The sequence below is a fragment of the Fusarium keratoplasticum genome, chromosome 6, assembly GCF_025433545.1.
Source record: "Fusarium keratoplasticum isolate Fu6.1 chromosome 6, whole genome shotgun sequence".
NCBI lineage: Eukaryota > Fungi > Ascomycota > Sordariomycetes > Hypocreales > Nectriaceae > Fusarium > Fusarium keratoplasticum.
In genome coordinates this window covers 2,769,893-2,794,750 of record NC_070534.1, presented here as the reverse complement: position 1 = coordinate 2,794,750, position 24,858 = coordinate 2,769,893, and the positions used below count along the sequence as shown (strand labels likewise).

Here is a 24,858-nt window from a genome sequence, read left to right as displayed (position 1 = left end):
TATGACAGCCTAGAGCACCATGGATAATACCTAGGCATGTATCGTTGAAGCGACCAAACCCGACGCCCTTCATCGCGTGACAGTTGTGTGACTTTGTCAGCGAGCGATGGTCCGAGCCGACGGCCCGGAGCGCATCGTGAGCGGGGTTGTAACTCTCATCTGAGATGACAAAATTGCTTGCCAAGCACTGAAATGGCAGCCCGGTGACTCAGTTTTCTGGGCGATCTCATATCTTGCTTCGAAAAGTGGCTTCCGGGTTACATCGCGCCTGTCCAGGATGGTAGCGCGTTGCCTTCAATGCCAGCCTTCAGGCCCGCTTCGCTCATTTCCATGATGCCATACATGTCCCAGGACAAGTAGTTTTGTAGGTCGCTCAGGTCGACTGCTTGGTTGTCCATGTGCGAGGTCAAGGTTCCTGGTGGTGTTCTCAAAGCCACCGGCTGTTCATGCTGGAGTTTTGATCGCGCCGGCGTCTCCTCGAGCTGGTTGGTTGGTCGCCGACCCGAGACTGATCCCGAGTTGCTTCCAAGTCCGGCTCTGCTCATGGTCGGGCTGACACTTCCGCTGCCCCTATGCCAGGGGTCATGTTCTGCATGTTTAGTGTCTCGAACCTCACCGCGGGCTAGGCGAGTCAAACCGAGCGCTCCGAGGGTATCATCGGGGCTGCTCTGAGAGGAGCTTCCAGGAAGCACTGGTGATCTAAAGCCGCCAAGTTAGCAATTATATCAGAATTATAGGCCTAAAAACTCACTTATCCTGATCATCCTGCCGAGGCATGTCACTCATATGCTCATCTTGTGCGAAGGTCTTGCGAATCTTGGCCAGCCATCTCTCCGTTGTAGTGGCCTAGATCCATGGTTAGCGAGTTCCACGTTAATATTCCGAAGCTATTTCACTCACCAGAGAATCAGCCAGGGGAAACAGAGCAGCCATGGTCCTCAAGATCTTGCTATTGCTTTCAACGGCGTTGATGGCGTCTGCAACAATGGTCTCGGCATCTGGTCTGCTCAGATCGAGTAACCGAGCGATATAGTAGAGCATAACCCGACTGCTATCATAAGCAAAACAGGGAAGCAGACTGTCGGCCAAATAACGTGCTCCATGGCGAACAGCTTCGGAAAGAATGCTCGCAATCTGCTGAGCATGGTAAAAACAGTCGGCTTGCAAGGACTGTAGAAACTCCTGCTGGTTGGGCGGGAAGTAGAAGGGTTTTATCAACTTGAACAGATCTGGCATGGATATTCTGTACAGGTCTAGTAGATTATGGTGGTATGTGCAATGAAGTACGACAAGTGAACCGAGCTGATCCGACTCTAGACGGGCGTAAATGGTATCGGTGGAGTAAGAGATAAACTCGGGGAGATGCCGACCCCATGACCGCAAGTCGGCATCAAGGGCAGCAAAGTCGGATTCGGGAAGCCAGGGAGGCGGGCTCGTATTCAAGTGCTTGACATATCTGCGACTAGGGTTAGAAATCTGAAGTCTCTTTCGGGAACTTCAAAGATTCAAACAAACCTGACAACTCGCTTCCACAGCGTGACGATTCGGATGTAGTAAGCCATGATACCCATGTTGGCAGCCGGCCTTCGTGGAACAATGGCAGGAGGCAGAAATTGCAAAACATGTCCCACGCCAAGGGTTTCCGTTACACAAGGGATCCGGAGCCTGAAATTCCGTTCATTGCAAGGTAACTGGATCTTGATATCTGCTTCACGCAGCAGGGTCAACTGGTCAACGCCGCTACCCGTCCAGGCATCCAGAATGTAGCAAGCCCACATAAGCCTTCTGCGGCTTTCCTTTTCAACGGCCGGCGGGGCAGATTCGTTTGCTTCGGCACAGAGGATGTCAGGGGAGTATTCAACGTTGAGTTGTAAGGCGTGGGCCATCCGGACGGCGAGACCACTCAGCATGAGAGCTTGTGTGTATTCTCCCAAGCGGAAATGGAAGTCGTAGAGTAGAACACATGTCTGAGGAAGTATATATCAGTTGATTGCCCTCAAGCGAGGTTCCGGCGAGACGTACCATGAGCCTTTGGATGGAAATCTTGCCAAAGTTGGTAAGAACCAGAAGCTCAGCTTTCTGTGCCCAACGGTTCCCTGCGGCACGGATCAGGTTCGCCTTGGCATCCTGATCTTCTACTTCGAGGCTCAAAGCATAGAATCTAGCTTATCAGTAATGCGTCCGAGGACAGGGTGGGAGAAGTCATACTTGGCTCCTTGTGCGCAAATAGTATACAGCAAGGCCTTTTCATCGTCATTTTCAAGGCCTTTATCGAGTTGCCGAGTGAAAGATGGCCTGTGTACAAAAGCAAAGCATCGGAGGGGGTGGATGTTTGCAAAGTAGTGGTCAACTACCGTACGGATATTGTTCCCGGACGGAAGATCCGGTGACACGAGCCTATAAATGTCAGACTTATATATATTGACTCCATGGGTAAACCGTTTGAAATATTTACCATGAATGAATAGATAGTTCGGTGTCGTCGGAAAAATCAATCGGGGGGACGGCGTTGCTTGTTTCTCGGGTGATGGATCTCTGCGATTTGGACGGCGCGTCGTCGGTCTCTCGGGACTGGATCAAGCTTCGCGACGTGGTACTTTCTTCGGCGATGGACGAAGCATCATGAGAAGAGTTCAAATCCTCCTCGGTCGAAGCCGAGGTGGGCGCCTTGCTCAGGTGGCGGGCCCAGCGAGGAGCCGAGCCGCCGTCGTACTGGCACTCGAGGTCCCTCGAGCAACATCGCGAGCATCTCGGGCGGTCGCCGTCGCATTTGGTCTTGGAGACGCGACAGCTGGTACAAGACCGGTATGTCCGGATCTTTCGAAGAGAGACGGGAACTGAACGACGGCCAGACTTGGATCCGTCATCGTCGACGCATTCAAGCTGGAGGCGCTCGCAATTGCGGCACCCGTTGGGTCGGCCGTCGCATTTGACCTACACCAAGTACACACAGAGTCAGAAGACCATATCTCGGCAGTCGGACTCGACCAGGAGGGCAGGGAAAACACACCTTTCTCGCGCGACAAACTCGGCAGCCCATGGCGATGCGATTGACGCTCAAGAGTCGCTTGTCGGGAGGACCTCGCGAGGTCTTTAGTGATGTTGCCAATTGCCCATGGCGAGCAGCCGATGGCGTGCGAGGGCTCAGGGTGGCCTAAGGCTGCCGAGGGGCCGTTGACGACTAGCTCTCCCTCCGCGAGACCGGGTCGCCGGCCAAGGTGGGTTTGTGCCACAGGCCTTTCTCGGGGAGTATGAGCACCCCAGGTGAGCACCAGCCACTGCCAGCGGGCGCTATGTGGGCTGATACTCCACCGGAAGCGCTTGCAACACCTGCCAGGCATATCACGACATTGACATTGGGGATGACGATTTTGCTGCTGATTGAGAAATCCCACGCCTCGACGGGGGGTTCGGATGTCGGAAATGGGGGCTTTGCCTTTGAGTCTATTTTACGCAGCGTCTCGACCATTCATATTCCTTGTAAAGGATACGTAAAGCCATTCAAATCTTTGGCTCATCCCAAGTCTCGTCCAAACGCATCGCGGGTGACCCCCACCCTGTCTCTCCTTCGTCATAACCACTGTTTTTTTCGACAACCACCATCACTCACATCCATCAGTTACACGCAATACACCATGGAGACACTTGTTCTCACGCAAGCCGCAGTCTTTTCAGAGTCTGGCCCAAGGCGACCGGTTCTTGCGCAATCGAACCGTTGCAACCATCCCCGCGGACCCAAGAGCCAGAGATCCCGCGTAAAACATGGCTGGTCGGTATGCTTGCAGCCCAGCGTCGGCACCTCCATACGCCTCGAGGAGGTAACCTGCGATGGGCGCACCCTGCGATGACGAGCGTCAGCCATATCTCTCGTCATTCATTTCGTCCGCCCCGGCCCAACTTACCATCAAATATCCGCCAGCCCAACCCGTGAGGATCATGCTCATCGCCATGGCGACCCGTGCGCTGCCAAAAACGTTACCCACCACGGTCGGCATTGTGGAAAAGAATCCGCCATTCGACACCCCGTTGATCAAGACGAAGGCGATCATGGGCGCCAGAGTCGTTGATGTTGGCCATATCGCCAGCATGCTAATTGCCGCCAAGATGAGCGAAAGGAACAGCGTATTAAGGGATCCCAGCTTATCGCAAGCCAGTCCGCACGCTATCCGCCCAAAGGCCGACGCAAGATTGAAACCCGCCACCAACCCTGCTCCTGTGGTCGACGAGAACCCGAGTGACTTTGTGTACAACGGAAGAAAGAAGGGTGGCACAAACAAAGGGAACGTTCCCACCGCACTGGCTAAGAAGACCAGATCGAAGGTGAATGATTTGAACAATTTCCTGGATGTGTCAGCAAATCATGTCTGGCAAGCATTGCAAGTCCGTCGTGTCGCTCACCATTCGATGAACCCTGGAGTATGAGTCGGGGCTCGCTCTCTGATAGCCCAGGCCGCCGGGAGGCCGGTGGCTAGAGTAAGGAGACCGAGAATTCGATACGCCCACGAGATGTTGAGCCTCTGGATGAGAGCATCGACTGCGAAACTCAGCGTGGCACCGCCAAATCCTGCTCCGGCAAACATGAGGCCATTAGCAAGACCACGCTTGGTGCTGAACCATTGCGCAATCACTGCAAAGGCAACCTGTTGACGCATGTTAACTTGGTGTCACCCTCCTTGGGTAGACATGAAACTGACCACTGAACACAGACTGAACTCTTGTTAGATCGTATTCCATGAGCAAAGGGGGGTCATAATCAACTTACCTGACACCAGTGCCCATCAACACTCCCGAGGTAAAGAATAGAGCCCCCAGGTTCTTGACGGCGAATGAGCTCAGAATCTCACTCCCGCCCATCACGGTTACTCCAAGCACTGCCGTATTTCGCATCCCGATCGCCCGCATCAACCTCGAGTTTATAATCGCGAGGGCTGACATCAGAGCTGCATCCAACGACCCGATGAACGAGAGCGTTGCGGGCGTTGATAAGCCATCCTCGACGAGCGCCCTCTGCATCACACCCCATGCATATGTCGTTCCGAGAGCCCACCAGAGCATCACGGCACCGCTGCCAACAATGACCCAGCCGTACCCGCCATCTGGGACAGTAGAATCGGCCAGTCGGGAGGCTTTTAGGATTTCGTCTGTTGATGAGTCTGCTTCGTGCTGGGTGTCGGCCATGTATGGACCACGAGAAGTCCGTTCTATGGGCTCGCAGAGCTCCACGGCCGTCGTAGTAGTAGACATTGTGGGACTTCAACGCAGGATTGCAACATTCAACTTCAAGTTTTCAGGACGTTTTCAGTCCCGGAGAACAGTTATATACTGGATTCTCGGACGAAGATGACAAGAACTCCGCTCCGACGACGGTCTCTCTTGTGGGTCGACAATGTCAAGAGGCGTCAATGACATGAAGAACTAGTTGACAGTCCCGCTTGGTCTTTTTCCGGCAGTCAAAAATAAGACCGACCTTCCTATGATGTCTAAAGACATGTGGTGATGTTCCAACTCTGTATCTGGGCTTAAATATGGTTCGGGCCCTCGGTGTAGGGTGACCAGATCCTCACCAAGTCACCAATCTATACGAAGCCGTTTCGTGTTCTTAAGATCGAATTATACAACCCTCCAAGTATGAATCCGGGCTTGAATTTTGGAAAGGACATCATGATGGAATAATATTTATTTGGACTTGGAGAGGAAGATATGTCATTCCAATGTCTTAACTGTTCTAGCCACCCATTACCCAGTGCCTGGGACTATATATCCGCCTGTAATCCCTGACAGTAAGTCCTTTGAAGCTCTGTGAATCCCTTGGACGGATAATTAACCCTAGACTAGGAACTTGAACCCAATGGTTAAGAAATCAATCCGCCAGCTTTAGACCGGGTCATGGGCTACGTAGTGGAGTGAATCACCTATCTTACAGCCAGCAGGATTAAACGGTCGTATAAGTGAGTTCCTGAACAAATTCCACCTCAATTTCTCGGCACATATTGGTGTTGCATCAACAGACATATTCTCAGCTTGCTGTACCTTAGGCACTGCTGTCTTGCTTATCGCTTATCTGTATGAGTCAATCCCATCCAATTGCGGCGTATGACTGTGCGCATCGCCCCTCCCCCACCAAGCATCTTCCGATGATAAGTTTCCACCGCCAGAAAATAACCCCACCACGACTTCAAAGATCAAACAAACTTGAGCTACCTCCACGAGTGCCGAGACTGCGAGAGCAGACGACGATAGAAATACCGATCGATCGACCTCGAGACCATTTCTCACCATGTCGGACCCAGTCGCTGAGGTGACCGAGGGCACTGTCAAGCTGGTCCTTGACGAGGTGACGGGAGAGCAGGTCACGAGGAATGAGCTGAAGAAGCGCACTCAGAAGCGAGCCAAGAAGGCAGCTGCCCAGGCCGCGCGGGAGCAGAAGGCGAAGGATCCCAAGCCCGCTGCCGCCCCCAAGCCCAAGGCCCAGGAGCCCACCCAGCTGGATCCCGATGCCATGTTCAAGCAGGGCTTCCTCTCCGACGTCTACAAGGAGCGACCTGTCAAGCCTGTCGTCACCCGATTCCCTCCCGAGCCGAACGGATATCTTCATCTGGGTCATGCCAAGGCCATTGCCATTGACTTTGGCTTTGCGCGCTTCCACGGTGGCAAGACGGTAAGCTCGAACCCCTTGATATGGAGCTGAAACATGAAACTAATTGCTGGTAGATTCTTAGGTATGTGACAGGTGTCGAAGGGTGAGAGCTACGATTGACGAATGCCAAGATACGACGATACGAACCCCGACGAAGAGGAGGAAGTTTACTTTGAATGGATCCTGAAGATTATCAAGTGGCTGGGTGAGTTTTTGGTGTCAGCTTGGTTGAAGCCCGAATCTAATGCGAATTCTGCAAGGCTTCACTCCCGCCGACATCACTTACTCGAGTGACAACTTCCAGAAGCTGTTCGACCTTGCCAAGGAGCTCATCAAGAAGGAGAAGGCTTATGTCTGCCACTGCAACGAAGCTGAGATCAAGCTCCAGCGTGGAGGAAAGGATGGCAAGGAGGGCCCTCGATACCGATGCAAGCACGCCGAGCAGGACGTCGAGACGAACCTCCAGAAGTTCCAGGACATGCACGACGGCAAATACGAGCCCATGGCCGCGTTCCTCCGCATGAAGCAGGATATCACCAGTGGAAACCCCCAGATGTGGGATCTTGCCGCGTACCGGATACCCAAGAAGCAGAAGCCTCACCACCGAGCTCCCGAGTGGAAGATCTTCCCTACCTATGACTTCACACACTGCCTTTGCGACAGTTTCGAAGGCATCACCCACAGTCTCTGCACTACAGAGTTCATTCTGTCCCGAGAGAGCTACGAGTGGTTGAACAAGACACTTGAGGTGTACGAGCCTATGCAGCGCGAGTTTGGTAAGGTGAACTATATCGAACGAGTTGGTTGGTTACTCTAACATGAAATCTTATAGGCCGACTCAACGTTAGCGGAACCATCATGAGCAAGCGAGCACTGAAGAAGTTGGTCGAGGGTGGTATTGTCCGAGGCTGGGACGACCCTCGCCTCTACACTCTGATTGCCATTCGACGTAGAGGTATCCCCCCTGGTGCCCTCTTGTCCTTTGTCAACGAGCTTGGTGTCACCACTGCCAAGACTCTCATCCAGATCACCCGATTTGAGCAGAGTGTTCGCCGTTACCTTGAAAACACGGTGCCCCGTCTGATGCTCGTCCTGGACCCTGTCGCTGTCACCATCGAAGACCTTGAGGAGACCCAGGAGCTCGATGTTCCTTACTCTCCCAAGGACCCCAAGTTTGGCAACCACAAGGTCCGCCTGACAAAGACTGTCTACATCGACCGATCCGATTTCCGCGAGGAGGACATCAAGGGCTACTTCCGGTTGGCCCCTGGAAAGACTGTCGGTCTCCTTAACGCCCCCCACCCGATCAAGGCCACATCCTTTGAGAAGGACGAGTCGGGCAAGGTTACTAGCATCAAGGCTGTGTTCGACAAGGAGAGCAAGCCCAAGACATACATCCAGTGGGTGCCTGATGGCTCCATCAAGCTGGAGGTCCGAGTGCATAGCCCTCTCTTCAAGTCGGATGACCCAACCAGCGTTGAGGGTGGTTTCCTGAACGACATCAACCCCAACAGCGAGGTTGTCTACACTGATGCCCTGATCGAGGAGGGATTCAACGAGGTTCGCCAGAGGGCTCCCTGGCCCGTTACCGCCGGTGAAACGAGCGAAGATAGCGGACCGGAAACCGTCCGTTTCCAGGCCATGCGTGTTGCTTATTTCGTGAGTGTTTATTGCCCTGGTGAAAGCAGCCCAACTAACGTTCTTGCAGGCCATGGACTCGGACAGCACAGACGACAAGATTGTGCTGAACCGTATTGTATCACTGAAGGAGGATTCGGGAAAGAACTAGAAAATTGTCATAGTGTAAAATTGAGTCCATCTCCGAGATCGATGCCTGTTTTGGTTTGCCCATTGCACACCCCTATCACCCAATTATAACATCAGGGTAGCCTTACTCCGCCTTCCTTTGCACGATGCAGATCAAGGCTAACAGAATGAATCTGCCTTGTTTCCATGCAGGTTGAGCAAACCAGAGGTTTCACTCGCTCATAAGCAAGCCACAGGAAGCACCTCCCTGGGTGCTAATTGGATGAGCAACGAGAGATCGACCGCCTACGCTTGGCAACGAGTCCTGCATTCGACTGCGCCATAAAAGCGAAGTTATTAAAGGGCTTGTTTTGGCTCTTTGGCCCTTGCCTTGTTCAACCACGCTTTGAAGGGTTGGCTCAACAATGTCTCATGTAGACGGCCATCAACCAGCGTCGCCATTTCAATCGGGCCCATGGCGGCCAGATGCAGATGTTCAGACTGCTGAGAGAGCAGACCATCAACGCACCCGACTCCTCGCGGACGATTCTATTGAAGAGTCTGAGCAGAGACGAAAGAATGCGCCACCCACTTTCGAAGACGCATCGCCAGCAACTGCAAAACTCCCAAAACCACCATCAGTGCTTAGCTGGTGGTTTCTGGAAATACTTTGTTGCCTTCTTTCCTTGGCCAGCCTCGCGGCGCAAGTTGGAGTGCTTGCACGCTACAACGACAAACCGCAAGATAGCTGGCCAAGCCAGACCTTGACACTCAACGCCCTGATCGCCACATTGTCGACGATGTGTCGTACCTCATTGATGTGTACGGTAGGCAGCCTTCTCGCCCAGGCAAAGTGGAACCGGTTCTCGAGTCGCCGTGGGACGGAGTACTTCCCTCTCGAAGACTATGCCTTGCTAGATGAGGCTTCAAGAGGGAGTTGGGGGAGTGCTCGACTTCTATACCGGTTTAAGGGAAGGCAGGTGACCTACTTATTTGATTGAAGCTGCAGAAGATAACATGTGATTCTAGCCATGTGGCCTGCTTTGGCGCGGCACTGTCGATTCTATCCCAGGCGTTCGGTCTATTTTCTCAGCAGCTGGTGACTTTGCGTACTGACCAGGTCGAGCTTCGTTCCGCAACGGCTACCGGGCAGGTTGCTCGCACGACGTGGCTGAAATATGGGAGATCTGGTGGGGATTACCGTGAGTCAGTTGCAATATTCAAACCATCTTGACTTCCCCTCAGAACTCTTGCTCCCTTGTTGCATCTGCATATACTGACAGCCGCCGGATGCGCAGTACAGGCTACCAAGATTGCCGCCTACAATGGCCTTATGGCACCCAGCACCGGCATACCACAAGTGCAATGCCCGACCGGGAATTGTACATGGCCAATTATCCCGACAATCGGCGTTTGTGGGGCTTGTCTGAATGTTACAGATGATCTCCGCTTCACCTATGTGAACGAGACGACGTGCGCGCTGGGTATACCTAATGGCACGACACTGGAAAGAGATGCATGCGGCCCTCCATACCCCTTTCGTGTTGGCAAGCATTTCACTACCGGCCCAGGTTCTGGGCGCGTCTTCACCTCATCCTCAAACATACCAAGACGTGAGGCGTTTAATGTCATCGCCGAGTTTGGTGCCGTCGGTGTCCCAGAAAGCAGAACGACGGCAGAACCGATTGTCATGATCAACGACTCTATCGCCGCCGAGTGTGCGCTGTGGTATTGCCTTCAGACACGGGAAATCCGGGTCGAAATGGGCGAGTTGAGCGACAGGATCATGGAAACCTGGAGTGAAGTACCGATTGATCACGAATCATACGTGTCCGACAATGTCACGTTCGCCAACATACCGTCTTCTATGGGCATGGCCACGGGCGACCAATATACCGTGGATTGGGGGCTGCTCTATGATGTAAGGGAATTTTTAAAAACGACCTTTGAGGGTAGCATTGGTACCTATGGAGTAAGGGAGACAGAATTTGCTCTTAGCTTGTACAATGCCTTTGATGATATTCACGGTTGGATGGATCGTCTCACAAGCGGCCTGACAAATGCCGTGCGGATCAACGGCACTGACTCACCAAAGGACGCACGGTACTGGGGTACAGCCATCACAAGTCAGGTTGTTATTGTGGTGAGATGGGAGTGGATCGTATACCCAGCGGTCATGGTGGGTGCTTCTATGGTCTATCTTGTTGTCGAGATTGTGCGGACTGTCAAGGCTGGTGTGAGACCATGGAAGGATGACCCTCTATTGCCTGTCTGTATGGAAGTTGATGAAGAGATAAGGCAGCAGGCTAGCAAGGGCCTGGATGAGCCTGATGGTATTGAGAAGCGTGTGGGCGAGTATGAGGTGAGGTTGAGGAGAGACGATGGGTTCTCTGTGGGATTTGTACGACGGTCATCTTGTTCAGATTGAAGAAGACATATAGTTGGGTAGCTGGAAAATAGCTATGGAGGCACTTTGTCTCAATACGGAATGTCATGCACCTTTGGAAGCGTTGAGTTAACTCCAACCAGTTTATACAGAGTTGACTACCATTTCAAGACGGCATTGGATAGTCTGAGCAGCATGTGCATAATACATTTAGTCTTAAAAATATAGAAATACTTATGCACTGAGCCGAGCGGTTGCAACCTCTGGTGACCATGCTGTGGCCTATATAAACAAGACGAATTGAGTTTTCAGAAGAAAGGCTTCCAAAAGATACTTGGCAAGGAATATAAAAGGAGACATAGAATTTTGTATGCTGCCGAGAAAATGCCCCCCGTAATCTGTCCAATCGTGTGAGTGTCTCTGAGAGCGCATATGAATCTAGTTAGGCGCCAGCCTGGTCGCTAATATTCATGGCTGGGCTGAATGTTTGGGCTGACTGCATGGTCACGACAGGAATCTGCCTCGCTTCCCACAGCCTGATTCCGTTCTCTCGACCTTTTCCAACCTTGCAACAATCGACAGACTTCTTATAACTGGCTCCCCGCCACTGAAACGCAGTCTGTAACTCATCAACCCCGTCAAAACCTTTCAACATGTGGCTCATTAATACCGATACTCTGAGGCTCGAGTCTGTGGTGAACCCCGAAACCGTCGAGTATGCCATCCTCTCTCATACCTGGGAGGAGGAAGAGGTCTCGTTCCAAGAGTTTCAGGACCTTGGATTCGCCAGAACGAGGAAAGGATTTGCCAAGATAGAGATGACATGCCTTTTCGCCAAGAGCCAAGGTTATCGCTACGCCTGGGTCGATACTTGCTGCATCGACAAGTCCAGCAGCGCTGAGCTGTCCGAAGCCATCAACTCCATGTTTCGCTGGTACAAGGATGCGCAATACTGCTACGCATATCTCTCCGACTATCACCAGACCACCGTCGACTCAAGTTTCGGTCGTTGCAGGTGGTTCACTCGCGGATGGACGCTGCAGGAGCTCATCGCGCCCAGGTTTCTTACTTTTTACAGCCGGGATTGGGAATCTCTCGGCTCGAAGATTGAGCTTCACGAGGTTATTTCCAAGATTACAAGGATCGATTCAGACGTTCTGCTGGGCGAACGTGATATCAGCACAATTGACGTCGTCTATCGTATGTCGTGGGCGGCGGGGAGGGAGACAACAAGAGCCGAGGACATTGCGTATTGCCTGTTTGGCATCTTTGATGTCAACCTACCAATGCTCTACGGCGAAGGGTCAAAGGCCTTTTTGAGATTGCAGGAAGAGATCTGCCAACGGGTCGCCGACCTCACCCTGTTCGCCTGGAAAACCGACGCCGATGAAGGTGCCGAGATTCGGGGCATATTCGCGCGCAGCCCCAACGAGTTCGCGTACGCTTCGTCTGAAGGCTCCATGTACAGGCTTTACTCTGGAGACGTGCGCGTGTCGAACCGGGGTGTCATCTTTGACGATATGGAGCTCCTGGTTGTCAAGGGACAAGGGCTTTTTATGCCCCTGAACCTGTTCAAGGAGACGCCGGATTGGACCGGTGCCCAGGGGGGGATATTTCTCGAGAAACTTCCAGACGGCTATGCCAGAGTCAAGACCGACCAGCTGTTCCAGACTAAGCTTGACGAGCTTGACGAGCTTGAAGGAAGATGGCTGCCCCCAGAACAGATCAACGTCATTTCCTGGGGGAGTGCAGCCACAAGTCTGGCCTCGTCTATGATTCATGTGTCCACTTCGGGCCCCTTCCGCATAGTCAATGTCTGCCCAAGAAGACAATGGGACCCATACAGAGAGGCCTTCATACACACGGCGCAGGGCATGGTAGAGCTGGATGTGGACCTGGGCAATGGCCAGTCCTGCCCCCTGCTGGTCCTCTTCCACCTTCTAGGAACCGAAGTCGTGGTGCAGCATGACATTGTCGAGAGGAAATGGGCAAGCTGGTCAAATGCCATGGCTAGCATTGGGAAGGCTGATCTCCGTCAAATTGCGAGCAGGGAACTGGCTGGCCATTTCTATGAACGAGGGCAGGACAATCTGGGAGAAGGTACGTGGGTACATCGTCTAACTAACACTTCGGTTGCTATCCATGTGCAAGTCGAAAAGATTGAAGATGGTTGGCAAGTTCGGCTGTCTCGACCGAGCGGCCATTGGCCCTTCAACTAGTCATGGATATTCATCATGAGCAATCTGTGGGTAAAGAGTTGGGAGATGTAGCGCACAATTTGAAATCACCAGAAGCGACTCGGCTTGTATCCAACTGAAAAAGGTGAATGAATGCTACTCTCTGAGGTCTTTATATGTAACCAAAGTTGCATACCTCGACACGCCTGGCAGGGCTGAGTTCGGATGGATATCAGGCCGGTTCAATTAGGAAATTGCGAGGATCGGCACTGGGGAGGCAGGGGTATGGCATTAGCAGCCAATATCCTTGTTCCTCTGTCGATGGCTTCAAATTTGATGCAGCCTCAACGCAACCCTGCTCCTTCAGCATGGTCTAGACTTGAGTCCAACATGTTTGCTTGAAGGAGTTTCAAGAAATGAGTTATCTGGAAAAGAAAGGGCTCGTCTTGGTTGTATCTAGCTCAAACCGGGAGCCGCAGCAGCGCGATATATTGCAACAACTCGAGTTTGACAAGTGCAACATGAAAGCAAGCCTCTTTTTACTTAAAATAACAATGTGCCATTCCGTCCCAAAGCACTTAAGCGCTTATTTGTTCCTCAGCCACCTCGACATCACATCGCTGCACCAAGGGGACCGGCCGTGTTTGAAGCTAGTTTAAGCCCATCTTTAGACTTACTTATTCGACATGGGTCATGATGGTATGGCTGCATGCCCGCTCCCAAGGCTGAAGAGCGAATTTCTCTTGAGAGACTGGGATTGACCTTCTTTCATCCTCCATTATTCTTGTTCATCATTCTTCGGTATGGGTTCTTCAATGAGATGGCTTGCCGTGGCGGCTGTAGCAGCATGTGCACTCTTCGACAACACCAATGCCTCAGATGTACCACCGCAAGGACCAGAGCCCACAGCGCCGGCCAGAATTCGCGCTCTTCGACCTCTCCAGGGTCTCTTCAGACGCGAGGATGGAACCGTGACGGAGACACTCGACATCACTGTCGCCCCCGACACACTCTGCGGCTTCTATACTCCCAGCACAACCTACAGCTTCACTTGCTCGCCCGGCACGTCATGTATGTGGGAGAACAACAAGTACAACCTCGCCTTTTGCGGCATCGAGGACTTCAAGACGGCTTGTGTGGGGCAGGCTGATGCCACGGACGAGGATAAGTGTGACGATGACTGCCGACGAGATCCCAACATTCAGTTTTGGTGAGTTTTTCCAGAAGGGGGAGTTGTAGCACTTGCTAACACGGATTGCGTCTTAGTACTCTAGACACTCAACCGTTCTGCTTCACCATCTACATGCCCAACGGCATCATGAAGTATCCCTGCCATACGGCTGCCGGCTTCAGCAGCATGATCTTTCCCGATGGAGCAGCCAACTTTGCTACTTCAACCATGGACGTTACCATCTACGAAGCTGCGACGACAAAGCCTTCCGAATCGACCAAGGAATCCACAGCTGAAGAGTCCAAGGACGAAAAAGAGTCTGATGCGGAAACTACAAAGCCCAAGGCGGCCAAGACTGTGACAGTTGGACCGACTGCCTCGAGCGAATCTGAGAGCGAGAAAGACGCCAGTGAGGATGATGGCAATGAGAAGGGTAGTGGTAGCAAGACCAACATTGGTGCTATCGTTGGTGGTGTGGTTGGAGGTATTGCAGTCATTGCGATTGTTGTCCTGGCCATTTTCTTGATCCGCCGACGAGACAAGAACAAGGTACAGCCTGTGCAACAGGTTCAACCTCCTCCCCAGCAACAGATGCAATATCCCGTCATGGCCCAGCAGCAACAAATGCCTTATCAGGGATGGCAGCAAACACCACCTCCTCAAGGATTCCAGCAGTCACCTTCACCTCAGGGGTTCCACCAGACGCCATCGCCCCAAGGATTTCAGCAATCACCGTCCACCCAGACGTCTGTCCCGGGGGCGGTCGAGGCCCCTGATTCAAATGCCGTGGCGGTATATGAGTTGCCGGATAAGGTACAGTACAAATGAGCTTGTGCCAACCGAACAACAGCGAATTGAGTAGCCATATGATAAGATGGAAGCCTAGGTGATGAATACATGAGAAAGAAGCTTTGTTTTGAGTGCTTACTTGAGCTTTGCCACTTGACTAGCGTGACTGTCTATGGATACATGCATATCTTACCTGATAGCTCGAGTTGAAAACATTATCGATCATGTCCCGTCTCAAAGACATCCGAGGATGAAAGTGAAAACTTCCGCAGTGTCTTGATCGTGTCTGTGGCGCTCTCGTCATGAGACATGACTCCCCTCCCATCATGACCTCTGGAGGGTAGTGGAGCAGAGCCCTTGAGCAATCTTGGCCCAGTATTGTTTATTGAGACTTGTCGTCCAGGTGATTGCGTTCCACACGAAAGACACAAATATGTCACTCAAAGGGCATCTTGGCAACAACAAAGACAACATTCGCGAATCTCAAGCTCTGGATGACACGCAGCCACCAAAAACGGGAACAAGGTCCAAAAATAGTCAGGGGCGAGAACCCCTGGAAATTGGGGCGTAATCGTTTTTACAGCGGCCGCTAAACCTAGAGAGCTTCTAGCGTCCTCATTACGCAAGTGGAACTGTCGCTTCGAGGTCCCTGAAAGTCAAGTCTCCAGGTGGCAGGTTGATATCAGCTCCTCCCGTGGCTGCCGCGTTTATCCCAGCTTCATTCCAACTTCGACCTTCCTTCTTCAACTTCCCCGCGATTGATCTCCAACGTCGAGATCTCGCATCTTACTCCTCATCCGACGAATCTCAACTTTTCTTCTTATCCTACGTCATCGCCCTCTCCGACGCTCTCTTACATCCATCGAATGCCCTCGTGATCCTCTACCCAAGCCCCCCATCCAATGTCGCCCTCACGGCGATGAATCCCGTCGCAAGCCAAACCACAGGCTCCTCCGATGCCGCCGCCGCCGCCCTCCAGGGCGCAACGCTCGCCTTCAATAAGAACAAGCCCGCGCCGCCGCCTTCGCGAAGAGGCAATGGCCCCCTGACGCCGTCAGCCGGACGCCCGCGGAGCCCGGTCAAGCCGCTCGCCGAACAGAGTACGGGGGAGAGCGCTACTGGTGTTGAGCATAATGGAGCGACGATTGCTGCGAGGTTGAAGCAGTTGGGGGCGAGTCCGGTTCAGCTACATCCGGGTTCCGCTGGGAAGACGGATGCTAGAAGCGCAAGCTTCATTGCGGCCACGTTAGCGGCCAGTCGAAGCGCCAGCCCAAGTCCCAAGGTACGGACGCGTGCCTCATCGCACAGCGGCGATGTTGTCGACTCGGGGTCTATTCCACCCACGGGAAACCTCATCTCCATGTTCGAGCAGGCTCGGACGGGCGACCCCGTGAAGAGAGCCTCTCCAAAGAGATCTCCGGTTAGGGCGCCTAGAGACTCGGCCGAGAGTATTCCGGAGGAGCCAGTGCCATATATCGACGATACTCCAACAGCCAAGCCAAAACCCAAGCCGAAACTAAAACCGAAGCCTCGCCCCGTGACGCCGCCACCTCTGGCTGCCACCATCAGAGCTCCAGAGGTACTATCGCCCAAGCCTACCAGACCCCCGAAGCCGGTGTTGAGGCCAAAAACACCACCGCAAATCATTACTCGTCAGGCAACTCAAGTCCTTTCACCTCCGTCACCGGATCCCCAGAAACGCAAAGTCAAGACGAAGAAATCAGGTCCGCCTACGCCGCCGCAGCCTCGAGGAACGAACAAGCCGAATGTACAGTCCCAGAATTTCGTCCAGAAGACGCGGACTGTTACACCAAGGCATTCAGCTCCCCAACTGGCCCCTAGACTTTCTCGCCCAAGACCCGATCCTGTAGAGAAACGGCCGTCAACACCGGACTCGGCCTCATCTGATGATACCTTTGTGTCTGCTTCTTCAGTTCAGTCCCCTGAACGATTAACTCCCCCAACTCTACCTCCGAAAAGGCGAACCGCGGCTAGTACACCGTCTTCGCCATCTCGGGAGGTCCGACGTCATCGCCCTCAGAGCTCATCAGTTACAAATCTCCCATTGGAATCTCTCACAAGTGCCATTGTGGCAGGTTCACTGGCATCAGCTCGTCTTACACCTCACAACACAGGAGGCAGCCTTGCTCCGCAACTGCCTCGACGACAAAAGTCACCTCGCATGATGCAGACTTTGCGTCAGCCAGCCAAGGCATCAGATGAAGACTTGGATCGTCACAAGAAGAAGCCTCTGCACAAGCTCCATTCTTCTGGGAAACATTCTCATCATGAAGGGTCGAGAAAGAAGTGGCGAGAAGAGATCACACCCCGTGAGCGGAAGCGATATGAAGCTGTATGGGCTTCTAATCGCGGGCTTCTACTTGATTATCCAAACTCTCCCTTGGATGCCATGGACAACGACCCTTCAGAGTACGTTGTTAATGTTATAGCTCGCGAGATTTGGAAGCGTTCGCGTCTGCCGGCAGACGAGTTGGCTGAAGTGTGGGATCTCGTTGACCGCAAGGGACGAGGTATTCTTGGACGAGCAGAGTTTGTCGTTGGCATGTGGCTGATTGACCAGAGGCTCCGTGGCCGCAAGATCCCGGCCAAAGTGAGTGACAGCGTATGGGGGAGCGCCAACGGCATGAAGGTGATCAAGCCCAGGGTTAAGTAGAGCATGGACGGGCTAGGAATATGTCCATGCTAGTGTCTTTTTCATAGAGTGATACCCTACTTAGATAGAGATAATACTTATTCATAAACCATTTCTATAGCTCTAATATGTGCAAGTTGATGCAGGCTAAGATATGTACGCTGTCGCTGACGACGGAACTCCTTTGGAGATGCTATGTAATTCCACATCCTATTCCATGCAAGGCACCAACTTTACTGGCTGTTGCTAGCCTTGTACTCTTTGCTGGTCTTGTCTCCAAAGGTGACAGAAACATTGTAGTCGCTGAGGGTGGGAGCGCTGGCGGCGCCGTACAGGCTGAAGAGGGAGGCAGTGACAAGACCCTCTCCCTTGACGGCATCCGTAGGGATCTTGATGGTCTTGTTGAAGTTGTGGAGCTGGTTAGACTCGTCTGATTATACCGTTAGCCACGCATACAAGTCAAGAAGCAGGAATATTGCTCACCAGGACCGAGATAGAAAGAGTCGGCGACCTGACCGAGAGAGCCAGGGAAGCCCTTGCCAGGTGAGTAGCCAAAGGCGATGGCAACGTCGTAGACGCTCTGGATGTAGTTTTCGCTGATGATGATGGCCTCAAAGTCCTCACCGGGCTTGATGGTCTTGGGGACGCTGATGCCGACGATGCGGGCCTCGGTGAGGGCCAGGAGGGAGGTGGCAGCGAGGGCGATGGAGAAACGCATGTTGGTGGATTTAAGAGTATAGACTTGTAAGTGAAGAAGTTGGATTGTTGTTTTCTTGTTGATGGTCAAGTTACTGGTGAGTGTCCTGTTGTTCAGCTGAGTATACTATCGTGAGGATCTTCCTCTTTATACTTGTTTCAACAATCCCCATGTTTCCATCCATTGGACATCTATTTTCAGCATCTGCATATAGAAAAATGACACGATAGGATCATCCCCCCCTCGTATTTCTCCGCCGTGGTATCCGTCATGACGGGGTCCCCGCCGATCGTCAGTCTGTTAAACTTCCGACTTGTCCGATTCTCACCTCCATCTCAAAGTGGCAAAAAACGGGAGTGGCGCTTTGGTTGGATGAGACGTCACAACGGTATGTAACTCGGGGAAATGTCATCAATGAGGCTGAAGAAGGTGCGTGAGAAAAAAAAAAAAAATGTCTTTGTTTTGTTTATGAGAATGAGATGATTTGATCAAGGTCATTGCAACGTTGCTATTCTACATATCTGAAACCTCAGATACGAAGCGATCTGCACTAAGCGCTCACTGCCGTGCTCCACTAGCAAGGCACACCTAGAGACCGCCTCGCAATTGCCGGCCGCTATTTCGTCTTTAGGACAGATCCTGCGCTGAGGATTCACCGCTGACCTATTCTGGCAACGTTGTAGGGGTCCAATTTGATCGTGGATCTGCCGTCATCTGCCGTATTGAATCTTACGGTACGTCACTATTCACGCCTCATGCTGACCAGCAAGACATATTGGTTGCTGACTTGTGCGTATTCACCATGGAAATTTCACCTCGTACGAATGACCTTTGATTAATCATACACTTGGTTATTCAGATTCTATGCTTGAAACTTTTGACTCCCGTATAATGGTATCCGAAAACAAACCACAGGACAGCTACTCCTCCATCTCGTCCTCCTCAGCAGCAGCAGCAGCTTCGGCCTCCTTCTTGGCCTTGAAGGCTGCCGCCCACTCCTGAGCCTTGGCCATGACCCGGTCCTTACCCTTGGGGTCCAGCTTCTCTTCCCAGGTGGCCCATCGTCTGAACCACTTCTCGGCCTGCTGGGGCTTCAAGCCCTTGACCCGTGTCCTTCGCTCGAAGACATCCCGAACCGCTGTCGGGTCAGCGTCGGTGAGACCTGACTCGAGGTCCAGGAGCTGACCCCAGAGGTCACCCTTCTTGGGCCAGGCAGCGAGGAGACCCTCGAACATGGTTCGTCCACGCTCCGGCTCGCCGTTGGGAGATCGGAACTCGAGCGCCGCGAACCGGCTTACAAGGTTCTGGCTGTGGCGGCTGTCGAGCTGCTGCGTGGCACGGGGGAGAAGGGATCGTGCCCTAGCAGCATCGTTGCGAGTGACGTGCAAGAAGTGGGCGTAGTTGAGCCAGACGTTGGGTGCCTTGGCACCAAACTTCTTGACCATGGCCTCGAAGAGGTCATCGGCGTCCTGATCATGGTCAGCTTGGTCCTTGTTAAACGTATCGATGTGTCTCACCTTGAGCTTCTCGGACTGGATGTAGATACTGGCCAGTCGCTCGTAGACCTCCTGCTCGTTGTTGTACTGGCAAGCCCGCTTAAACACCTCCTCCACAGTCGACTTGCTGCCGTACGCAACCTCCAAGTTGAGGTAAGCAACCCAGACGTTGAGCTTCTCAGTCTCCTCCCGGATGTTGATGGACTTGATAGCACGCTCGGCCACCTCGCGAGCCTTGGACAGCTCCGAGACCTGCATCTGGAAGGCCATGTAGGCGATCCAGAGCTCCGAGGAGTCGGGCTGACCGAGCAGCAGTCGCTCGTAGTCGCTAGAGGTCTGGGGGCCGTTGGCGTCAAGCTCGGCGGTTCGGTCCACCTGGATCTCGTCCCGGCTTCGCTTCTTCTTCTTCTTTGACTTCTCTTCGTCTTTTGATTGCTCTTCAGAGTCAGACTCTGCGTCGTCAAAGGGATCAGTCGACCATTCCGACTTCTTGCCTGCTCCAAGACCCTTGCCCTTCTTGGCTGGCTTGTCCTCCATCTCCTCATCTTCATCCTCCTCTTCCTCGTCATCATCACTGTCCGCCTCATCATCGTCATCGTTGTAATCATCCTCGTCCTCTTCCGAGTGATCAGCGTTGTCTGCCCCGATAATCTCAACACCACCCTCACCCATCTCAACATCCTCATCACTGTCCTCGGCATCAAGGTCAGCGCCCTGGTCGGAGTCTTCCATGTCAGTGTCCTCGTCCTCAAAGAGCGATGGCTTCAAGCCGAATGAGATTCGCCTCTTCTTGGTATCAATCTCCAGAATGCGAGCCTTGACGGCATCACCCTCCTTGTAGAGCTTGGTGGCATCAGCCACAGGCTTCTCAGCCATCTGACTGCGGTGGCAAAGACCACTGATATTGTCCGAGTTGTCAATTAGGATAAAAGCACCAAAATCCTCCACCTTTCGAACCTTGCCTGTTACGACCTGGCCCTCCTTGACGTCGTTAAAAGTCAGAGGAGGAGTATAGTCTTGGTCGACAATAGAAGACTTCAAGCTCAGCTCGACACGCTTAGCCTCCCTGTCAACAGCAATAACTCGGGCCTTGACAAGCTGGTCAACCTGGAAATTATCCTTCCAGTCCTTCAAATATCGGTCAGACAGGTTTGAGATCTTGACAAGACCAGTAACTTGTCCACCAAGGAGAACGAATAATCCCTTATCAGAGACGTTCTTGACAAAGCCTCGAACAAGATCGCCAGAGTTTACGTGAGAAATGTTGCTGATTTCCTTGTCCTTGACCGTCAACGTAGAGCTCATGATGCGTGAAGGACGGATCGACAGTCGGATTTTCTTGTTGCTTGCGTCCAGCTCCACGATAGAGACACGGACAAGGTCGCCCTTGTTGTGCTTGAGAGTGTTGACATCGTCAAAGTTATCAGCCATATCAGGAAGATGCACAGCACCAGACACGAGTTCGCTAAGCTTGACCAGGATCTGACGCTCGTTCACCTTGGTAATTCGTCCAGGGAGAACCATGTTCTGCTTCAGAACACTCCAGCTGACAGCCTCAGACGAGCTAGACGAACGAGCTGAAAGGTCGAGTTTGTTGTTCTTGGGATCAACAGCAATCACTCTAACCTTCATGGCGGATCCAATGGGGAAGTTGGCCTCCAGGTCATTAAGCTGAGACAGGTCATCCGACGCCTCCATGGCTGAGATGCGGCCACGGACCGAAGGCGAAAGGTTCACCCAGAGGTATTGGGGGCTGGCGTTGTTGACATAGGCAACGTGAGTGTCACCAACCTTGAGCTTGCTAAGCTGAAGGGGCTCCAGGGAATCCGCCTTGATGTCGCTAGGCTTGGCAGTCAGTTCAACCACAGAGTGCGCGGATCGGTGCGAGAAAGGCAGGAATCGATGGTCCTTGGCGTTGTGCACTCCCGTCACACGAACAGTGATTGTCTGCCTCTTGTGGAACTTGTCAAGGGGATCCTTGGGGTCGGGGATGTCCTCAAACGTGTCAAAGACTTGGGAAACATCGATTCGGCCTTGGACGTCGTTACCGACCAGTTGCACGTTGAGCTGCGTATCCTTGACAGAGGTGATTTTAGCCTTGGTCACGGTTCCGAATTCGAGGTTATCCGAAGGGGCAGAAGCCGCGTCGGTAGCCTTCTCCTTCTTTACCACGTCGTCCTCGTCAGAGTCGGCTGGGGCAACAACAATGCGGCGATGGTCGGGGATCACAGAGACAATCCTGACCTCGATGGACTGGAGCTTGTGCATACCAAAGTCGGGCTGCTCTTGGACGTCAGCAGGGAGTCGGGACTTGGGCAGCAGCGCCCTGACACCACCAGCGAATTGCACAAAGACTGCCGTAAGAGTAATGTTTTGCACAAAGCCGGCGACCACCTTGCCTTCCTTGGCGTCCTCGAAAGTCTTAAGAAGAGTTCGGTTCTCAGACGCCTTGATGAGACTTGGCTTCTGGGTCAAGATAAGCACGCGTCGCTTCTCGTTCTTCTCCAGCACCATCAAGTTGGATATGGTCTGGCCAGCAGAGATGCGCTTCCAAGCGTATTGGTTCTTTGACGCCGACTTGTCGGTAAGTTGTCCAACAGGAAGGATAGCCTTCAGCTGAGCATCCTCAAGCTCGACAAAGATCTGGTCCTCGGTCTTTTGAGAAACCTTGCCCGACACAAGACCGCCCACCTGGAGCTTCTTGAGGGCATTTTGCTTGTCCAGACCAAAGGCAGAAGGGTCCTTGCAAGACACAATAAGCTTTTGCGATTCAGGCTCAACATCCAGGACGTGAACGCTGACAACTTGGCCAACGCGGAAGTGCTCATGGGGATCCTTGATGTAAGCTTCGCTCATCTCAGAGATGGGCAGGAAGCCCCTGACAGGGCCGAAGAACTGAATCTGCGCACCGGAGGACTGGATCTTGACAATGGTGCCAGGAACCTGCATTCCGACGCTGGCGTCCTCGTATGACTTGATGATGGGCGCTTCCGAGTTGACCAGGGTCTTCTTCAAGGTGAGTCGCATTTGGTTCTTAACCAAGTTGGTTGACAGAACTCGAGCCTTGATCTTCATGCCGGGACGGAACTTCTTCTCAGGGTTTTGCAACTTGATGTCAGAAAGGTGCTGCTCAGGGACAAGGCCAGTAATGCCCTCCGCGATCTTGAGAATCAGCCCGCTAACTCCCTTCTCGTCAACGATAACCCTCTCGACTTCGCCAGTAACAACAGCGCCGATCGGGACATCCTCGAGCCTCAGGTACTGTTGCTCAAGCACCGACTTCTCGAAAGATATTTGGAAGAGGCCATCGATTTGGTTGTATCCCACAACTCGGCCCTTGTGCTCAGAGCCAACCTTGTAAGGGCCACTCGATTCGTACAGTGCCTCCACCTTGCCGTCCTTGACTCTCGAAATATGGACAAATCCGCTCAGGCCGGGGATGCCGATGTCGACGAAAAGACCGATCTCGCCTTCGACATGGCGAACTGTGCACTTCTCAACCAAAGACGAGATGGGAAGGACTGTCGTAGGAAGTTTCTTGGCGTCGGTCGTCTTGGTCGGTCGCTTCTGTTCAAGAGATGTGATGTGAGGGAGCAGAGAAATACCCAGCTTGGGCTCCTTAGCAGCGGGGAAGTTGCAGATAATCCTTGCCTTAACTCTGGAGCCAATCTTGTAGGTCGAGTCCAAGCTCACACCAGCAGGACCGACACCAGAGTGAATAAGGTCGGCGGTAACATCGAGATGACCCATGATCTTGCCAGCGAAGCCTCGTCGGTCAGTGTTGGACACGAGAACGTCAGCAATGGTACCGGGGAGGAAAGTGTTAATAGTAGTGGCGTCGGCGGGGGCGTTCTTGGGGTTGCCCAGCTTCTTCTGCTGAAGAGACAGCTGCGCAATCTTGCCATTGGCGCCCTTGCTGATGACCTGGCACAAAAAGACAGCACCTGGCTGCAGTCTCTGCTCATCGAAGCTCGAATCGATCTCGCTTCGAGACAGGAAAGCGCCCAGGTTGGAGATACCCGTATCCATAACGAAACCGCGGTCCTGGACGCTAACAATGGATGCCGCAACAGTGCTGTTGACGACAACGTCGTCCTTCTCCAGTCCTGTGTTGGCCTCGCTGGGTCGTAGCGAGAGTTCGATGCGTCGCTTGCTCTTGCCGGTGCCGGATTCGTCTACAGTAGACACCACATAGGCCCTCACGTATTGCCCAACAGAGAAGATGGTCTCGAGGTCAATCCCTTCGCTATCCTCATCCTTGTCGTCCTCGTCGTCGTCCTTCTCGGCAGCATCCTTCTCAAGGCGCTCCGTCAGTTGTTCGGAAATAGCGACAATAGAGACGTGACCAGTAAGGTTGTTCGGCAATGCGACTTCGATATCGAGGTTATTGATTTGTGTGACTTGTCCGAGGACGAGAGAGCCCTTGACCAGCCGCTGTCTCCAGTGTCAGTTAAGAACGGCATTGTTCCCAAACCCATAGCTTACCTTAAAGCTTAAGCTCTCCACCTTGACAGTATCTTCCTCCTCTTCCTTCTTCTTCTCCGTCTTCTTGTCGCTCTTCAGCGCCGTCTTCCGCTTCTTCTTCTTGAGCGCCTTGCCGCTAGTGTTGAACTCTTCGTCGCGCAGAGCGTCAGCCTTGGCTTCGAGCTGGATTTGCTTCTGTTCCAAAGGCGTGAGGACATTTCCGCCACCTCGAGGGAACATTGGCTCCTCCTCCTTCAAGAGCGACACGACAGGACCCTTAGCAGGCGCCTCATCGGTCTTCGACTTCTTGCTGGGGGATTTCGCATCCTTTCCGCCTTCTTTCTTTGAAGGTCTCGCTTCCTTTGTGTTCTTTGCCGACTTGGAGGGAGGATTGCCACCAGGGGCATCCTTTCGCTTGAGGGTGCTCATCGTGAAAGGCGCTGGCGCAACACCGACTGCTCACTCTTCGCAGTGGTTTAGTACCTGAAATTCGAGTCTGGATTTTTTTTTCCTTTGGTAGTCCGATAAGCTGATAACGGTGGGGGCTCGGGGAGACGATTTTCCGGAGGCAGCAGACATGCTCACGCGCTTCCAAAGGCTGGAAGCTCTCACTTACAACGCGATTGCAGTTGAAGAAAATAT

At 52.9% G+C, this 24,858-nt stretch overlaps 6 protein-coding genes and 2 pseudogenes across 8 annotated transcripts, besides 2 other annotated features; 4 read left to right on the top strand and 4 right to left on the bottom strand.

Annotated features, from left to right (window-relative positions):
* Positions 1 to 257: 257 nt before the first annotated feature.
* On the bottom strand, positions 258 to 3,040 carry NCS57_00884100 (uncharacterized protein; the record flags this gene model as incomplete). The annotated part of the gene is made up of 8 exons (XM_053058641.1): positions 258 to 699; positions 752 to 846; positions 901 to 1,456; positions 1,516 to 1,967; positions 2,023 to 2,161; positions 2,209 to 2,397; positions 2,456 to 2,934; positions 3,011 to 3,040. 8 exons carry the CDS (start codon positions 3,038 to 3,040, stop codon positions 258 to 260), a joined length of 2,382 nt encoding a protein of 793 aa, XP_052912472.1.
* Positions 3,041 to 3,671: 631 nt separating this feature from the next.
* Positions 3,672 to 5,244, bottom strand: NCS57_00884000 (MFS domain-containing protein; the record flags this gene model as incomplete). The annotated part of the gene is made up of 5 exons (XM_053058640.1): positions 3,672 to 3,839; positions 3,903 to 4,341; positions 4,399 to 4,640; positions 4,695 to 4,707; positions 4,763 to 5,244. The coding sequence occupies 5 exons, from the start codon at positions 5,242 to 5,244 to the stop codon at positions 3,672 to 3,674; spliced, it is 1,344 nt and encodes a 447-aa protein (XP_052912471.1).
* Positions 5,245 to 6,277: 1,033 nt separating this feature from the next.
* Positions 6,278 to 8,426, top strand: NCS57_00883900 (Glutamine--tRNA ligase; the record flags this gene model as incomplete). The annotated part of the gene is made up of 6 exons (XM_053058639.1): positions 6,278 to 6,658; positions 6,712 to 6,719; positions 6,769 to 6,842; positions 6,898 to 7,413; positions 7,470 to 8,296; positions 8,346 to 8,426. The coding sequence occupies 6 exons, from the start codon at positions 6,278 to 6,280 to the stop codon at positions 8,424 to 8,426; spliced, it is 1,887 nt and encodes a 628-aa protein (XP_052912470.1).
* A 382-nt stretch (positions 8,427 to 8,808) lies between these two features.
* NCS57_00883800 lies at positions 8,809 to 10,745 on the top strand (annotated as a pseudogene). The gene is made up of 3 exons: positions 8,809 to 9,363; positions 9,687 to 9,765; positions 9,823 to 10,745.
* Positions 8,809 to 10,745: a sequence feature.
* A 677-nt stretch (positions 10,746 to 11,422) lies between these two features.
* On the top strand, positions 11,423 to 12,988 carry NCS57_00883700 (HET domain-containing protein; the record flags this gene model as incomplete). Its single annotated transcript, XM_053058638.1, has 2 exons — positions 11,423 to 12,869; positions 12,921 to 12,988. The coding sequence occupies 2 exons, from the start codon at positions 11,423 to 11,425 to the stop codon at positions 12,986 to 12,988; spliced, it is 1,515 nt and encodes a 504-aa protein (XP_052912469.1).
* Positions 12,989 to 13,749: 761 nt separating this feature from the next.
* NCS57_00883600 (EH domain-containing protein) lies at positions 13,750 to 17,580 on the top strand (the record flags this gene model as incomplete). The annotated part of the gene is made up of 3 exons (XM_053058637.1): positions 13,750 to 14,156; positions 14,213 to 14,930; positions 15,517 to 17,580. 3 exons carry the CDS (start codon positions 13,750 to 13,752, stop codon positions 17,578 to 17,580), a joined length of 3,189 nt encoding a protein of 1,062 aa, XP_052912468.1.
* A 212-nt stretch (positions 17,581 to 17,792) lies between these two features.
* NCS57_00883500 (uncharacterized protein) lies at positions 17,793 to 18,277 on the bottom strand (the record flags this gene model as incomplete). Its single annotated transcript, XM_053058636.1, has 2 exons — positions 17,793 to 17,989; positions 18,043 to 18,277. The coding sequence occupies 2 exons, from the start codon at positions 18,275 to 18,277 to the stop codon at positions 17,793 to 17,795; spliced, it is 432 nt and encodes a 143-aa protein (XP_052912467.1).
* Positions 18,278 to 19,176: 899 nt separating this feature from the next.
* On the bottom strand, positions 19,177 to 24,669 carry NCS57_00883400 (annotated as a pseudogene). Its single transcript has 3 exons — positions 24,238 to 24,669; positions 19,774 to 24,186; positions 19,177 to 19,725 (listed from the first exon to the last, which is right to left on the bottom strand).
* Positions 19,177 to 24,669: a sequence feature.
* Positions 24,670 to 24,858: the final 189 nt, after the last annotated feature.